Source organism: Anser cygnoides, chromosome 6 (assembly GCF_040182565.1).
Source record: "Anser cygnoides isolate HZ-2024a breed goose chromosome 6, Taihu_goose_T2T_genome, whole genome shotgun sequence".
Taxonomy (NCBI): Eukaryota; Metazoa; Chordata; class Aves; order Anseriformes; family Anatidae; genus Anser; species Anser cygnoides.
In genome coordinates, this window is record NC_089878.1 from 11247188 (window position 1) to 11264842 (window position 17655).

General features: G+C 49.1%; 1 protein-coding gene across 3 annotated transcripts in view; it reads right to left on the minus strand.

Annotated features, from left to right (window-relative positions):
* Positions 1 to 946: 946 nt before the first annotated feature.
* ACKR3 (atypical chemokine receptor 3) overlaps positions 947 to 17655 on the minus strand; it is a 34684-nt gene continuing 17975 nt past the window's right edge. Inside the window, exons 1-2 of one of the 3 annotated variants that reach the window (XM_048058328.2) lie at positions 6983 to 7129; positions 947 to 2896 (exon numbers count right to left, since the gene is read on the minus strand). In XM_048058328.2, coding sequence (XP_047914285.1) covers positions 1775 to 2869 — 1095 coding nt within the window. In that variant the 5' untranslated portion in view covers positions 2870 to 2896; positions 6983 to 7129 and the 3' untranslated portion in view covers positions 947 to 1774. Of the gene's footprint in view, positions 2897 to 5118; positions 5315 to 6982; positions 7130 to 17655 lie in introns of those variants that run through there. The other 2 variants (XM_013178810.3, XM_013178808.3) reach the window with 2 other exon arrangements.

A 17655-nucleotide genomic window follows, 5' to 3' on the forward strand; every position in this document is an offset into this window, starting at 1 on the left:
GTGATGGAGCACTTTCCTTGCAGCCACAGGCTGCTCCATTTGGAGACAGACCGCTGCTTTCTAAAAGCACCAAGTGCCAGGGGGGATAGCAGACTTTGCAGCACTGGCAAACCTCTATCTGTATAGTGTCATCTTTGGGAAGCAAGTAAAGCACCACAAAGAAACAAAATACAGTTATAAAATTGTTTGGCTGTTAGGATGTCAGAGGGATGGGGCATGCTTTGTTCATAACGGAAATTAAAGTGTAACTTTTACAGCAAAGCAGCCATTGTTATGCTGGAATTACAAACCACACAAATCAGCAACAGCAATTGGTGACATTGATTTCACATTAGTTACCTTGTCCTGGGACGAAGACGGCCGTTTTATGAGTGTTTCACTGGCTTAAAGGTCTGCTTCATGCATCCTGCACCAGCTGAATCTCGCCCCACACTTTCACAATATGACATCGGAAATTCAAAGCAAGCCGTAACAAAGAGAAGAAGAGATAAAAAGGGATTTAAATCTCTCAGGACTGCTAACCCCCGAATTCCACTGCAAGCAAGAACTGCACAGGATTGAACCCTGATGAGTCTGAATGCCGCTCCATTTGCGTACTTACATATTTTTGCTCCAAATGTTTATTTCTAAGCTACAGACACAGCTTTTCATCACTGCCAACAGCTTTAACCTTATAAATCCATCAACTTTACCTTCCCGAAGAGCACATTCTTCCACAGACTGGTTCCTCCCACCCCTTCCCCTCTCACCGGTGCCGCCTCACATTCCTCATTCAATGGTCTCTGCCCACCATCAACAAACATCAGAAAAACACAACCAACAACCGACCTGTTTGCTCCCACATCAAAGAAAGTCTAGAAGGCAGCTTTACAACTTCTTCTTTGGGGCTTTTTTCTACGGAGAAGGATGGTAGGGGACAGGGAAAACAAGTCAAACCACTAGGACGTAAAGTTTTTCCAGCTTTTTATTTTACAAAAATAACTTACAAATAGAGACAACTCTCAGAAGTAAGATCATTCATTCTGTGCATAAGGATACAGCCTTGTGAAGTACAGGCGTAGGAGTTAACAACTCTTACAATATTGTTAATTTTAACATGATGGTAACTATATTACAATACATACATTTCATGCTCCAGACATATGGGTACAACCGCCACATAAAGCTGTGGTCAATAAAGTGTGCCAGCCAGTGAGGATGCAGGTACGAGATCGTTTCCGTACTGCTATTTGTTGCCATCCTCTTACCTAGGATAGTTAAAACCAAATGGCATCCTAACACTCGGACTACAGCACTCCAGATACACTCATCAGCAATATACTTCAAATACATGATAAAAATATATTTAAATTTCAAATACAATTGTATAAGGTACACCAATAGCCAGAAAATAAAGTCTTGAGCTTTTAAATACAACACACTATATATATAACATATACAATGAGACGAGAGGGAATCTACAAGTGGAAGGAACAAGCTTATCCTGAAAATGCATGTTATCTATAGTACACAATGGCTTTGTCTGCTAGGAAGTCATTTCCATTTGCATAGCATTGTCAAGAAGTCCAGACTGGGCTAGGAGGAGATCAAACAAAACACCGCAACAAAATGCTTCATTTTGGTACCACTTCCATTTTGCACCCGATTCTACTTTTAAATTACAGTTTGCTATTTCTCTTCTGTAGGCTGTAATTCATGCCCCGTTCATAACAAGCATGGGGAGAGGGAAAAAACAAAGTCAGAGAGCCGAGGGGGGTTCCTTATGGAGCTGCAGTCATTTGGCATTTTGCTCCAGAGCAGAGTATTCTGCTTCCGACACTCTGGAAGCATCGATAAGCTTCGTGAGGCCAGTTTTGGCAGAGTACTTGAAAATAAAGGCTTTCATGAGCTCGTATCTGTAGTTGCGGTTAATGAAGCTATACAGGATGGGGTTGACGCAGCAATGGACTAGAGAGAAACACTGGGTGATGTGAAGCGTGGCGTACAAGAAGTTCTCCATTTGACAACTGAAGGGTATGAAATGAAGGCTATAGAAGATGTCAAGAAGGACAGTCGCGTGGTAGGGTAGCCAGCAGACGAGAAACACAACAACGTAGGAGAAAATGATCTTCCCACTGCTCTTCCTCTCCTGGTCACTGGAGGCTGAGATGGCCTTCGCAAGGAGGAAGTAGAAGAGAGCAATGACTGGGAACGGGATAAGAAAGCCCAGCACAACAGAGATGAGCTCCATGCCGATCAACCACTCTTTGAAGCTCTCCTCGGGATAGACGGGACGGCAATAGGTTTCGTTGTTGGAGGAGACTGTCTTAAGAAAATAGGTGTCTGGGAGAGATGCAGAGAAGGCAAGAAGCCACACCAGGATGCAGATGCAGCGACGGACTATCTTCTGCTTGCGATTGCTGGAATTGGTGAAGTAGGCTACTGAGAGGTAGCGGTCCACGCTCATGCATGCCAGGAAGAAGATGCTGCCGTACAAGTTGATGGAAAATATAAGGTGAGTTATCTTGCACGTGATTTCTCCCATGTGCCACTGGTTATGCTGGACAAGGGAGACAACCCAGACGGGAAGGGTGATGACGACACACAGGTCAGCAACAGCCAAGTTGAAGATGTAGAGGTGGGTTTCATAGCCAGTCATTTTGGCTTGCAGATTGACCCACACCACGACAGAGTTGGCCACCAGCCCTATGACAAAGATAAAAATGCAGAAGAAGGATAGGGTGTAGAGCAGGGCGCTCTTGTTTAGTGTGCCAGGGCATGTTGTCGCATCGACTGTGATGCAGTCGCTGTTGTTGCACATCCAGTTGATCTCCGTTAAGTTGGCCTTCTCCAGAAAATCAAGGATTGAAGTCAAATCAAGTGCACTCATGTTCGCTCGCTTCAGGGTTCGAGTGACCTACAGAACAAACAGGATCCAAAGAAAAGACCCGAGTTAGAGATATTTCTGCTGCCACCTCTGTACCAAAAAGCGCACACAAGACAGGCTGTTTTAGTGATGTCCTACTCTCGTAACGCACTTTCATTAAAGAGATCTGCAGAGTAAAAGAAACAGAACAGACCCATAACAAAACTCATCTAGTTGATGAAAGAGGAGCAACACAAGCTTTTTGTGTGATTTTTCCTTGCAGCTCGTGTCTGACATCATCAGGTTGGCTATCATCCCCGGGTGTGAAATCCGCAGAGTACACCGTGGCCAAATAAATGTCAGGCGACTAAATCTGTCTTCCCCAGCATAAATGATGATACTATCGCTTTCAGCAGGGGAATCTTTAAGCCATTTTATCTGCACTCCCTCAAGCATAGTAGAATTGATCTGGCTGATACACGGTCCCGTAAAACATTTACCACTAGCTCTGGTAAGCATCTTGTCAAGCCCAGCTCCAGCTGCATTAAGCAGAAATGGGGAACTAAGGGGCTTTGTACCCTCATCCAATTTTAAATTTAAATCCGGCTCCATCCTCCCCCCTTCCCTTCAATTCTATTTTACAAAGCATCCCCTGTGTTTAACGATTATCACGTAGCTTGGGAGTGGAGGGGGGGAGGAATCAGAGCTGAGTAGATCTGGTGGGCTTAAGTTTTTTTTTTTAGAAGAGAGCTTTGATTTACAAAATACTCCCCCATCACAGCTGGCTCCACAACAACTGCTTCCTCCCCACCCTTTCTCTTTTCTAAATCTACTTTCTTGCCTCTTCAGCTCCTTCCCCCATTGGCAGGCAGCAGACAAAGCACGGGGCTACTTGTTCAGTTCCTTGCCAGCTGAAGGAAGGGCCCCAGCAGACCCGCATGGCTCACACAAAATCCAAGCCGGGCTGCTAATTACCGTTGTGCTTTTGGGGCGGTGTAAAAGGCCTCCTGCCCCGCTGCGACCCTCCCACCCCGCAGGGCCAACACCACCACCCACAGCCTCTGTCCACCTTGGCCCGGGAGCGCCGTGCTTCAGGAGCAACAAGGCTTGTACAAAGATTGTGCAAGGTTTGTATGAGGCTTGCAGGCTGCATGGCAGCTGCATCTCTTCTGACGCAAGGCCGTGACACCAACAGGCCTTCTACTTTGCAGCCTTTCCTTTCTCCGGGCTTAATTGTAACAAGTAGCTTTCTCTTAATCTGTTGTCTGGCCACTGAAACTGTTATTACAAGGTGGACAGCCTGAGCAAGCTGTCAAGGGATGCAGCGTGCAACGGGTCTGTCAAGACAAGCATTCCTCACTCACTGCCCTCCTTAGCTGATATTTCAGCTTGCGTTTCTCTTTTCTCTCCCACTCCGTAAGATATAAAATCCTTTGGACACTAACATCCTGAACCACGGCCAGGAACCTTGTTCTTCCCCGCTCCCCCAGCCCACAGCCCTTGCAATTAGAGGTAAACCATGTAACTCACAGCATCTTTCCGCTGTCTGCTCCCACCCTGGGGCAAGGTTGCTTTGCACGAGCAAGGGGCTGGAACAAGCCAAGCCAAAGAAAGCACGGGGAGAAACAACTTACTCGGCCGCTTGTGTCCCTGAACGTCCTCAATCCTACAGCCTCACCTCCCCAAAGGATCTCTTGGGTGGGATGCAGGTTTTGGTGGGGCTTACGGGGCTGCCCGCATTGCTGAAACTTGTGGGGAAACCTCAGCTGTCCCCAGATGTCGTGCATGAAGGAGACAGTGGAGCATGGAAGAGTTTGGATGTGGTTCTGTGTTAAGCAGCCTCTTCTTGTCCCTGCAGGGGACAGGCTGCAGGGCCAAGGAGCTCTGTGCTCTCTGAAAAGGGACCCTTCACTCCTCTGTCTGTGTAACTGGCTCTTCCCAAAGCTCCCACCCTTCCTGCCCCACCACAGCGCGGGCTCTGCCAGAGACACAAACTAAGGAAGAGAAGGGAGATAAGGGGGGAGATTACAGGAGAGGATTCAAGGCACTATTGTCCCAGTTGAGGGGAGGCCTGTGGCACTAACAATGAGGAGGGCCAGCAGAGATCAAATCTCTCCACAAACAGGGCCCAAATTGGCCCCGCGAGGGGACCTAGCCTATTGCTGCAAACCTATACAGCCTTCCAGCCTTTCATCTTGCTGAAGTGCTGAAAGACAAGGTTGAGATCCAAACCACATTAACCGCGTATTTTGCTAGGACCCCCCGCCCCGTACCTTGCATCAACACAGTCAAAGCAGCTCGAGCTCCCCCCTGTCAGCACAGAGCCCTGTGCAAGGACGAGGATGACATATGTGATGCTCCCAAAGAACTGCAGCAACAGAGAGCACTGTCCCGTGGGGAGACCTGAGATCTCAGGTTATCCTCATCCCACCTTCCCAAGTGCTGTCTCCAACAAGACACACGAGGTAGCACTGGCTCCTGCAACCAAAAAAAACCCACAGAAAGCTAGGGAGCAAACCCACGGCCAGCATCACCACCGTGGGAGACCTGCATCAGGGGTTAATCCATGGGCAGAAATAAGTGGGATTTTGCACAGTGCACGCTGCAATTCCTGCTCACCCTGGGTGGAGAAGGATGGGTCAGGGTATTGCCAAACGCAGCAGCACCCCAGCAAACTTCAGGGGCCTGCCTCTGAGCAATCACTGCCCCGCCCTACAGCCAGTGGGGAGAAAAGGGATTCTCTACATGCATCTGCTCAAGTTCAGACACCAAGGAAAAATGCCTCACTGGCTAAAGAGGGAGCTGAGACAGCAGCAGCTTTCTGACTTGGGACAGATGATCCCCCCACTCTCCGTGACCACGGGAGCTCCTGGCTGCTGCCCACCCTTCAGCTGCTCTGCTTGAAGCCCAAGCTCCAAGACAGGCGGTCCCATGAAAGTCACCCTCATGTTCTCCACCACCTCCCCTCGTCCCACGCACGCACACATCCCAGGCCTCCAAGCCTGGAGAGAAGCGCAACAGCACCATCCCCACATCCCTCTACTTCAGAATCCCAAAGTAAATCCCCTGCCTCAAATACACCATGAAATTGTTGGCCCCGTGGCACAGGACCTGGTCTCCCACTGTGTTTTGTGGGCAGTGAGGAGAGCAGAGCAGGAGAGACTCCAGCCTAACCCCCTAACGCCCCACACAAGTCGCATGGGTGGGCAGGGGCACCTTCTGCGTCTAACATCACCTGCTCTAGCAAGGGGATCAGGCTCATTCACACCTCAGGACCTCAACCCAAGCCAACCACCAGGATGGGGCTGTGACCACCCTCTGCCTTCAGCACAAGGAGGAGCCCGGAGCAGGCTGTGTGTGTCGGATCACCGGTGCCACGAGAGAAAGGCAGCCAGAGCCAGCAGTCCCCGGTGGCAGGATAGCAGGAGCAGGGTGGCAGAAAACCCTAAAACCGGGGCTCGTGCCACGCTGGGGATGCTGCAAATAACGTTTAGCCCAAATCTCAGCCTGCCTGCACTCCGAGCGCAGGTCCATGGCGTGCACGTGCATCCATCTGTCCGGGGCCGCCTGCATGCCTATGTGCTTTCGCATCCCCAGCGCGGTAATAAAACCCGAAACTGATCCGGCCTCCCAGGCTGGGAGCCCTGGCGGGGAGGAGCTGTCTGGATTCAGGGATTACAGCGCTACGAGGCCGTGCTGCCCGTAGTCCGGGATTAGCTGCTGTACGCAACCCCAGCCCTCATTCCCACCCAGATTAGCAGGGAGGCGCGCGGGGAATGCAGCATACAGCTGAAATGAAGCCACGTCCCGTCCCTGAAAAACACTTTCAGCGCTCTCTGCGGACAGCGAGACACCCTAAAAACTTGCGAACAAAGCCACAAAGCATCCCGTGGCTCTAACCCCTCACCCCCAGCCCAGGACCTGTCAGCAGCCCAGAGGGACACCAGCATCCCGGGGCGCCCAGCATCCCAGCTCGCTTACGGCTTCCAACCAACCCCTCGCCCGTTTCTGGGCGAAGCAGCACCCCTTGCCTCACCCAGAGCCCCCCGTGCCCCGGCTCGCCCCTCCTCGGCCGAGCCCCGCCGCCCCGAAGGGCCGCGGGGAGGCAGGGGCAGCCCACCGCCCGCCCGCCATTACCTCAGCAACCCGGCGCTGGCAGCGAGTGAGCGCCGCCCGCCGCCGCCCGGGCCTTATGGCGGCGGTGGGGAACCGCCTCCAGAGGGCGGCCCGGCCCGGCCCCGCCGCCCGCCCCCGGCCCTGGGGCAGCCGGGTGGGCTGTGAGGCTTGAGGGGGGGTCGCAGGGGACCGTACGTGGAAGATAAATTGTTAAATGAGTCGGGGAGCGCGGCCCCATGAGGGGGTGCGAGGCGCATCCAGAGCCTCGCGGGGCAGCTACACCTGAGCCCACAACACCACCCCCCCTTCCTGAAATACAGAAGAGATTGTAACTCTTGGGCACGATTCTGTCCGTATCACCACTAAAACTGACAGGCTGGTCCGTATCACCACTAAAACTGACAGACTGGTTTGGTGTTAGAAGCAGAGAAAGCCTCAGTCACCAAGTGACCAGAGACAGGGAAGGGGGGCAGTCGGCAGGAGGGGAAGAGTGGGTTTAGTTACCCAGTTTTTGGTTTTTTGTGTTTTTTTTTTTTTTTCTCCCTGCCACTGTAACACAAAAGACCAGGCAAACTAAATGCTAGATGAACTAAAGACAAGGCAAACTAAAGACTAGACTAAAAACTAAAGACTAGGCTTAACCGAACTAGGCAAAGAGCGGCAGCAGATTCTCACTCCCTCACCACAGGCAAGAAAAAGTAATGCTGAGGAAAGCTCATGGGATGCAAGAAGCTTGCTAACTAAAACTGAAAATTCTTTCCGTCACATTCCTCCTCTGCAAAGGAAAGCCCTGCCATGCGGGGAAGAGGAAGGGGTAGGTCTGTGTTCATCTCCAGCGGGGTCAGTCTGTCTGTCTTTCCTGGGGAAGATGTGAGATTAGACAGCAATCTACCTGCCAACAAAACAGCCTGTCCCTGGAGCAACACCACGAATTGCACAACTGCTGAAGCCTGAAAACAGCGCTGACAGCTCCAGAGGGTCTGACGCACTCCTGTACCACCAGGCTGCTCCAAAAACACCAGATAATGCAGGGCAGGGGCTTGGCATCCTGCTGCCCAAACCCCGCTGCTGGAGCGCAGACACACACACAGCACACGTATGGCTTTGAGCCCAAGACACCCAGCCATTACTGAGAAACTCATGAGCTAACACGTTTTAACTGGCACTGTTTGGAAGTTACAGGGCATTTCAGCAACCTGAGAGCTTCGACACCACCAAAAAGTACGTATTTTGTTTCCCTGGTGATGCTTAATCTTATTTCCACAGGCAATTAAAAGCTTGCCTTAAAACCTGTTGGAAAATCTGTGCTTAAAAACAGACCATGTATTTTTCCATGAAAGAAAGCACCTAGTTGAAGTTTTCAAACTTCAAGAGAGTCTGGGATGCAGCAAAATAAGGCATTTTATTCTGTGGCAGAAAGGATCCACTTAAAAAGAGTCCTAAAAGGACTCCTACTTGCCAGCAGAGCAGTCTTAGGTTTTAAAAGCAGATTGCTTTTATAACTGCGCTTCATTTCGCAGCCAATGATGCCTTATCTTGCCCTCATCAAGCAGCAGAGTCAATGGATGCATCAGATTTGCACCCCTGCAACTGAAGGCACAATTAGCTTCAGGTTTTCTGCCAGCAAACAGAAGATTAAGCTGCGGGCATTACACCTCCTGCAGCTCCAAGGACACACTGAAGCTTGCCCAGCCCTCAGACCAGCTGGCAGCTCTGGTTCCTGCCCCAGCTTTAGGCAGGCTGAGCTGGGAGTGGAGCCCGGGCTGCACAAGCTCAGCCCCATGCTTCCCATACTGCAATTTTAGGTGTCAGGGAAGGAGAAGAACAGAGGGATGAGCCTCTCACTGTCCTGCTGATGGAGCAGGTGAGATGAGATGTACCTTGTTTCCCTCCCTGACCGTCACTCTCCCCGGATGAGGATGGTTATGTCCTCCAAACTTCACAGCTGTCAATGAGCAAAGCATTTTGGCATCTGCTTAAATGCTGAGTGCTCGCTGAAGTCTGTGAATGTTGGCGGAATTGAAGTATGGTGAGTTCAGACAACGACAGGCTTATGGTTAAAAATAAGCATGTACTGAAGCACTTGGCTAAATCGGGCTCCGAAAATCCTAAGCAAAAAAAAAAAAAAAAAAAAAAAAGTATTCTAGCAGAAGTCCAGAGTCACTTGGACGAAAAAGCAGAGTGGTTTTTCCTTACTTGGTGTGCCAGAAAATAACATCAAGTACTACAGCCTCTCCAAAAATACCATCCAGCTTCTGCAACCCCAAAGCTGCTTGGCTGCTTGGTGTCCAAGAGTTGCAGGCAACCTCCTCTCTTGCATTTGTTGAGAGCAGAGCCCTCGCTGCCCTCGCTCCACTTTCCAGGTTCCTCCCTCCAGCTATCTTTTTACAGAGAACACGTTCCACACGCAGGAGGGACGAGCCCATTCCCTTTCCGTTATGAAAGCCAGATTTTACTCAGCGTTCGGGGATGAAATGCTTGAGCAGTAAGGAAAACAACACGGTCTCAAAAAACCACACAATGTGAAACCATCCCCCTGTAACACAGCAAACAGAGCTGCAGAGAAGCTGGACACCCCGGATAAGATCAGCACAGGGTTGATGCCACCTGCTTGGTGAGATTAGTTCATATCTGCTGCTATTAGGACTGCTATTAGAGCCACTCCAATGAGGGGCCCCAGAAGATGTGATCTCCGAGACAGTCCAGCAACCAGAAACTCCTTGTACAGACACAGCTGGGCAGGCAAGATGAGTTCTTACGAGCCCAAAGTTGCCTCCCTCCTGGGATGTGGATTTACACCATGGGTACACGGCAGCACTCTGCCAATAAACACGTGCAGCAATCGATCTGTAGTTTGGCACCAGTGGTTCATCAGCCCAGACTGATGTGAACAAACCATAAAGGCTACTGAGTCCTGAACATCAGATGACTGCTTGACAAAGAGAGCAGCCCCAGCCTCCAGCTCCAGGGCTGTGCTTTTGGGGTTGAAAAGTGACCCGTGCTACCACGCTGCAACCCTACACACTCATTGCAGCCCGTCACTCATTAAAAACAAGTTGTTTCCAGATGCTGAGGAAAGTGGCAAGCTCTTCACAGAGGAGTCCATGGCGACATGCCAGGGAGGGACCGGTCACCTTCACAGGATGCTGGATTCATCTCGATGCACATTTCTTGGGGTTCTCCCACCATGACCCTCTGCTACCTGGGGTCCACGGGCAGCACGGCACGGGGCATGGTGTGAAGTCAAGGCTCCACTGTGCTCAGACACTGTGCCGGAGATAAACACATGTCAGGGTGGGCTCTGACCCGCGGAGATAGGTATGGCAGGAGGGGCGGACAGCAAAGACAGTGTTAGCTCTGTTAGGGAGAAGTCAAGGAAAATGCAGCTGAATAACTTGACTCAGGGTATTTGGCACAACATGGTGCTGAAAGCCAGATTACTACTGTGTTTAACTGCCTGTCCAATATGCCTGTACTATAGCAGCATCTTTTTTTTTTTTTTTTTCCAAAAACACAAATTTTTAGTGCTTGCAGTAAAGGGGGAGGGGGAAAGGAACAGAAAATCAGGAATTTCCCACAGTCCCTGCAGCCTCTCCCTGCTGCCATTGGGAATGAGGGCTGAAAGTCTCCCCACTTTCTCTTAAGGCTTCCTTTTCCAACTGGGAGTCAGATGGAAGCTAACACCCAGCCCTGCCTACTTAAGTCAATAGATAAATTAAAAAGAAAATGCAAGTTGGCAGCTTCAAATGCTAGAAAGACTGGGGGGGAACCAATAAGGCAAAGTGCATGTGTGTGTTGGGAGGGGTAGCATTTCAATAGCACATCAAACACCAAAAAGGGACAAAGGGAAACATTTCTCCATTGCGCACGAGAGGATCAGCAAGGCGGGAGCAGCATCGCCGAGCGTGTGCGCAAGAGGGTGTCCAAAGGCAGCAGCATCACGCACAGGCGGGGAACAATGTGCTGGCCAGCACCGCTACCGCCAGCCAGGAGTGCAAACACCCACGTTGAGATGACAAAGCCAGGGAGAGCCCGAACACACAGGCGCCTGCAGGAAATCAGGCTGTGATCCATGAAGTGCACAAAGGTAAAAGAGCTTCCTGCAGTCCTGGGAGTCGGTGCCAGTAGGCTGCTGGATGGAAATGCAGTGCTCATTTCCTCCCTCCTCTCAGACAGCTAGTTCTCTGTCCTCTGCCGGTCACGTTCCTCTCTGTATGAACTGGATGATGGGTGGAGGAAAAGACGCTGCGCTGACAAAAGGAATAAATAGATGACTACATCAGGAGTCACCTCTGAAATCGCAAGGCAGAAAGGAAACAAGCAGCGAGTGCCCAGCAGGCAAGGCAATGACTGTGGTACTGCCCGGTTTCACTTCCCCTACATCAGAAAACAATCAAGCCATTTAACGCCAACCATGCCTAAAGCAAGCAGCCACAGGTCTCCTGTCCCCTGGAAGAAATGCAGCAAGGAGGAACATGCTCCCAACTGCTGCAGCACAGGCAGGTGCTGGTTGTACTTGAAGCAGCACGGGGAAAGACACTTTTACCCTTACACACCTCCAAGGACACCAAGGTCCTTCTCCACTGAAGGATGAAGCGAGCCGGGGTGCCCCAAACTGGAGGAACCTCCAGAGCAGAGCCCGGGAAGCTGGGAAAGCCACCACAAGGCATATGCTGGTGGTGCTGGGTGGACGCTGTGCTCACACTTGTGAATGTGCTGTGTTGCCTTGTTTTATAGCTACAGGAACTGTGGCACAAAGAAGTCAACCTCCTAAAACCGGAGAGCGAGAGAAGAGACGTGCAGGCAGGGTTGTGGAGATGACCACAAGTTGTCCTAGGACGAGGCTCCTGCTCCAGCTTCCCTTGCTGTGGCCCTAAACCACAAAACCAAGCACTTGGCGAAATTGCAGCGTGGGACTTCCCTTTCTCCTCCATAGCATTCACCCGTTAGATTGAAGGTTCCTGAGATTTTTTCACAGACAGACCCTTGTGGGCTGGTTTCCAGCTATGCTGTAGCTCCAAAGCTGTATTTTCAACTACTCCACTGCAACAATAAGGAGAGAATTTAAGAGTACAATTTTAGAGAAAGCAAGCTGGGCTCCTTGGGATTTTGCAAGGCTCCAGCATCTGAGGTTTTAAGGCCCATACACCAAAAGGCCTGTGACAGCCTGCAGTCTGAGACTGGTGTTTTCCAGGCTGAAAGGATGCTGCCTTCAGCGTTTACCTCCTGACAAGTGATGGTGAACAGCGCTGACTCAGAGAGACAATATAAAGCATGCAGTGCCTCACATGTGTCTCAATCAGTGGGGCCACCCAGGACTTGAGCTGCTCTTTGTCTTTCTCCTCCAAAGACACAGCATGAGAAAGGTTAATGCCCCTGTCCAGCCTTTCTGTCGATCCCAGCAGGATTCACAGCCATTGATGCTGGGAAGTTTGCTGAAAGCCAAGCACAGGTAGGGCACGCATCCCTGCGGGATCTGCCAAGGGAAGGGCCAGCAGAGCAATCAATTTACCATCTTCAAGGCACAGAGGGCTTTCAAGAGAAATCGATTGGCGGTGTGACTAGGAATATTGCCCACGTAGCTAATAATTATCTAAGATGGCTCTCTCCTTCACAGCTCATTTCTGCCTTACTCTTCTTTGACTAAATGGAAGTGTTACCTATGGATGTTATTTGTGGCTTCATAACCTCCTGTCATTGGCATTAGTGCAATTTATTTGAATACGCAACAGAGCGTGACCGTGAGTTAGATAAAACAGGACTTTGAGCAAGAAACCCTGCCTGGAGCAGTAAAGCAGCTAGCAATGAAGATTTTCAGAGGCACTGGTTTTTATATAAACACTATTCAAAACTTCTCTCTCTACGTAGCTCTGCCTCAGACCAGCACTACGACATGCATGCGTCAAGGGTAGATTCTCACAGAATTTGGGTTTTCTGGGTTTAACTTTGTGCCAACAACAAGTGTTACATGTGGCACACCAGGAGCAGAGAGGGAAGAAAGGATTTGAATTGGGATGATGGAATCCCCCTGCCTTCACTGGCTTCCTTGGGAAAAAGCCCTGCTAGGTGTAAAATGACTAAACGCTACACGCCGGTAAGAAATAAAAAAATCATTAAATCATAAATCTTTTGGAAAGGGGATCTACTGGGGAGATTATATTCACTTTTCATGGACATATTAATTCAACAGTGGCATATCATATTGTTCTCTGTGGGGAGAAAAGACACATTGTTTTAAAGCATGATATTTAGAGCAGTCCTTTAGGAAGGAAAGCAAATATAGTCTTGGCAAGGAAAACCGACTACATGAGCACTGAATAAGGGACATTAAAAGCAGGGCCCAAGTCCCAGCTGCCGAAACTCAGCATAGCTTGACTGGAGTTACTGGAGCTAAGCCCGTGCATGGGAGCTGAGAATGAAGGTCACCCCGATTTAGCTGTAGCTCCTTGGAAATGTTAAGTAAACGAACACAAAGGGCAATTTTTTACTCAGCCCATTGTGAACACTGTCTAGCCTGCTTGCAAAGACCAATGGCACACGTTACAGATGCATTCTTTACAGGTTTGACATTTCTTGGTTGGGTATTACCTGGCAGACTCCTTCGGGGCTCTGATCACTTCTGGGCTCAGCACTAGAAACGGCCAAGCCCCCAGTCCAGACAGATGCTCAAGATTTGGGTAGAAATTTGGGTACAACTGGCAATTGATGTAACCAGCTGCAAAACGTGGGCTCACCAAAGCCCTTCTTCGGCTGCTGCCTGGTCCAGATACCCTACATGCTGTCTCTCTCTGTTCTCCAGGAGTCCCAGGATGGCACATGGCCAGAAGTGTCTGCAGCAGACTGATAGCCATCTCCTGCCTAAATTGCAATCAGATAAAAGCTGATCAACACCTCCCTCCCCAAGGGACCACATCTGGCAGACATTTGAGGAGCACCCTGCACACAGCCAGCCACAGCACATGGAAGAGGCCTCCTCACGACTGGCAGCTTCCAAACAATGGGGCATCTGTGCTGTAGAAGTGGTGGTGGAGACTTTCCATCTAAGAGCACACTGGCAGCAAAGTGTTGCGAGAGTGGGAGATGCAGAGGTGGGACGGGTCTCGCAGCCTCCTTTCACAGCTATGATTACACTCCACCATGCACGCCCAGCCTCTCTCCTGACCCCACAAAATGGTGCTAGGCACTTCATTTAATCAAAAACTTACGGGAAAGTTCTCAACAAATCTCCTCCCTGTAATTTTTTGCCCTTTAACAGTAATAAATTCTCCAGCAATTCTTGTAAGAGGCTGGTGATGCATCCTAGAGGACCTCCCCTGGGAACCACGGAGGTCCAGGGATGGTGTTCCTTTCACCTGGCTAGGGTAGCCCAGGTGCCTAGGTGTAACTGCTTGCCTTAGCCAAGAAGTGAAGCTGCGCTCACGATGATCTCTAACCCACCTGCTTCTATTTCCAAGACTGGCTTCCTCGGAAGAGCAGCTCAGAGCAACTTCACACAGCACCTTCAGCACAAGTCCAATCACCCCAAAGGGGTTCAGCATCGTTCTGTGGTGCTGCTGCTCTCATAACAGCTATGGGAAGACCTTCAACTTACATACGAGTTACCGTACAGTAACTGTTCATGACCACATCCTTTCTCTGTGATAACTCGCTATTCAAAGTAGCTTATTCCAGAGGAACAAGGGTAGAAGATAGCTAAAGCTTACCGCTCAAAATAACAATGCCCGATGAACAGCTCTTGAGAATATTGCAACTCATGCGAGTTTTAACCAGCTCAAGCACAAGCAACTCAACTTGGCCCATCAGAGAAGTCTGAAGATGGGGTTTGCTTATCACCTGAAATGCATGGGACATTTTGCACCAATAAAAGCACACGCATGCAAACTAGGCTTGGACTCTCACTTTTTCCTTTTGCCAACCCAGCTGCCTCAGTAAAAACTTTCCCATCCATCCCAGTGAGGTGTGAAACATGAAGCATCATTGCTCCCACCAACAAAAGTGCACACAAGGCTGTTCCTAGGTAATTAAACGAATAGATTAAATTAAAAGGGCTAATGCAACATTAACCATGAACAGTCAAAACAACAAAGTCAGTGCACACAGACCACAAAGATTCTTAATGCAACATTAAGTCAGTTTTACGTTATTTATGTTTGCCATAAATGTATTTAACTACCTGCTTGAGATGAAAAACACTAACAAGGCAGTATTTTCATCCATACCTGGGCCAGGTTCCCAGCTGAGACAAGCAGTTCATACCAGCCAAACATTTGGGCAATTTTTTTTTTCTGTACAAACTCTTGTTGCTTGGGTCTTTAATGTTGGCTTTAGGTGCAAGTCACACTGGCAGCTGGTCATGGCCCAAAGCCTTAGGAAGCCAGAGAGGTCTTAGACTACTCCAGAGCTCAAGTTATCCAATGTGAGCACAAGAAGGAAGTGGTCTGCGCTTTAGCTTCTGTCCAGGGCCCCTGGAAAGTTAATCCTATCCGATTACACTCTTTCTTTTTTTTTTTTTCCACAGAAGAAATAAACAGTCTTTTGTGCTAAACATAAGGCTGCCTTCTTTTGAAGGAAGATTTATCATCCAGGATAAATTCATGAGTTCATTCCATTTTTTGTCTCAGCTCTTCAAAGTGGTGTTTTTACTTTATGATCACTTGGTTCTGCCTGTGTGCTAAGGAGTCCCCACAAGAGGTGCCACTCTTCCTTCTCTTTAAAAATATTTAACAAAAAAGAAAAGCATGAATGTAGATCAATTCATCAGTTGTTTAAAGCCTGCACACCACATTCCACACATGCATGTTAGAGCCATACAAACACACGTGTAAGGAGCTGGGAGTGGTCTCCTTTCAGGCAGCAAACACCAGGAATGCAATCGAACACATTGTTCTATGAAGAGTAGTTACCAGTGGATGACAAAATCTGCTCCGAAATGCCCCATGAGAGGTCCCAGCTCTGAAATAAGAAGGATGGGTTGCTTGCCTTCCCCACACCAACAGGGACTCTGTTGTACTGAACTGAAACCTTGAACTCATTACAATGTCACTCTGTCTTTGGATCCGATATCCTGTGGGGGAATCTTCTGGGAATGTATTTTGGTTCAGACTTGGGTCAAGGAGAGTTGACTTGACCTTAAAATAAATCCAGGCAATCTCAAGCTGAAGAGCTATTGACTACTGTTTGCAATACAATAAAGTAAGGAGATCAAACTCAGTTGAAACCCAGGGTTAACATAAATCCAAGGAGAAAGGGGAACAAGAATATTCATTCACTAACATGACAAAGGGGACATTTTTTTGCATTGGCAGAATACAGAACAGGGACTGAAAGTGCTTCCCAGGCAGCATTTTTAGTCTCACATATGCTGAGTGCTGTTTAGCTGGGCTGATATCTTCAACAGACTGGCAGTAAGATAAGAGGTACACAACTGTACGTGTGTGTGAAAAGGTTTTGTTGGCTTTTTTTTTTTTTTTTACGTCACTAGATGGAGTTCCTCTGTATGCACACAGGGCAGCTTTTGTGAGAGGTATTTTATATGGATCCCCAAGGAAAGATCTCAGCGGACAGGCTCTGAGCACTATTGTGTGCACGTGTGCGTAATAACTCGCAGTAACTTTTGGTTTATGGTCCAGGAGAAACCCTCATTGTACTCACTGCAAGTCCAAGGTGAAATCCTGCCCCAGCTCATGCTAAGGGGAGTTGCACCATTAACTTCATTGAAGCTAGCATTTTTCCTCATCCACATTATCTTTTACATTTGTTGGATAAAGCTTTTTAACCAGGTGATACTTCCCAGGTCTGCATTGCAGGGATCCTGCGAGATGTTTCCTATCCACACAGTAGTATATCCTCAGAGAGAAGTGGCACATTCCCCACAACTCTCCTCCGTCCCAGAACTCATAATTCAGAAGCAGCGGTTTGACTCACCATCCCTTTGCCTAGATCCATAATGCAGATGTCATTCAATACATTCTTCAGCTTCTAAATACGTCTGGAATTGCTGGTGTCCAGAAAATGGTCAGAAGAAACCTCTGTCCATCTAGCAGTCAAACTGCAATCATTTTACCAAAGTTAAAACTTCAAGAGTGTAAAGCTGTCCTGAAAGGATCTGGCCTACACACTCCAGAATGAGTTATGAATAACAAGATCCAGCAGTCATAAAATAGTAGAATGGTTTGGGTTGGAAGGACCCTTAAAGCCCATCTCGTTCCAACCCCCTGCCATGGCAGGGACACCACCCACCAGATCAGGTTGGCCAAGGCCCCATACAACCTGGCCTTGAACACCTCCGGGGACAGGGCATCCACAGGTTCTCTGGACAGCCTGGGACAGGGCCTCACCACCCTTACAGTGAAGAATTTCTTCCTAATGTTTAATCTAAATCTATTCCCTTTTAGTCTAAGGCCATTCCCCCTTGTCCTATCATTATCTACCTAAGAATCCTTCTACATCCTTTGTATAAGACCCATTTAAGGCCACAATGAGGTCTCCCCAGAGCCTTCTCTTCTCCAGGCTGAACATCCCCAGCTCTCTCAGCCTTTCTTCATAGGAGAGGTGCTCCAGTACCTTAATCATCTTTGTGGCCCTCCTCCGGACTCGCTGTAACAGGTCCACATCTTTCTTGTGCTGAACATCCTTGAACATCACCTTCTTTTGTGCCTGTTAAGTGTCCTCAGAGCTTGCAGCTTGCACGCATT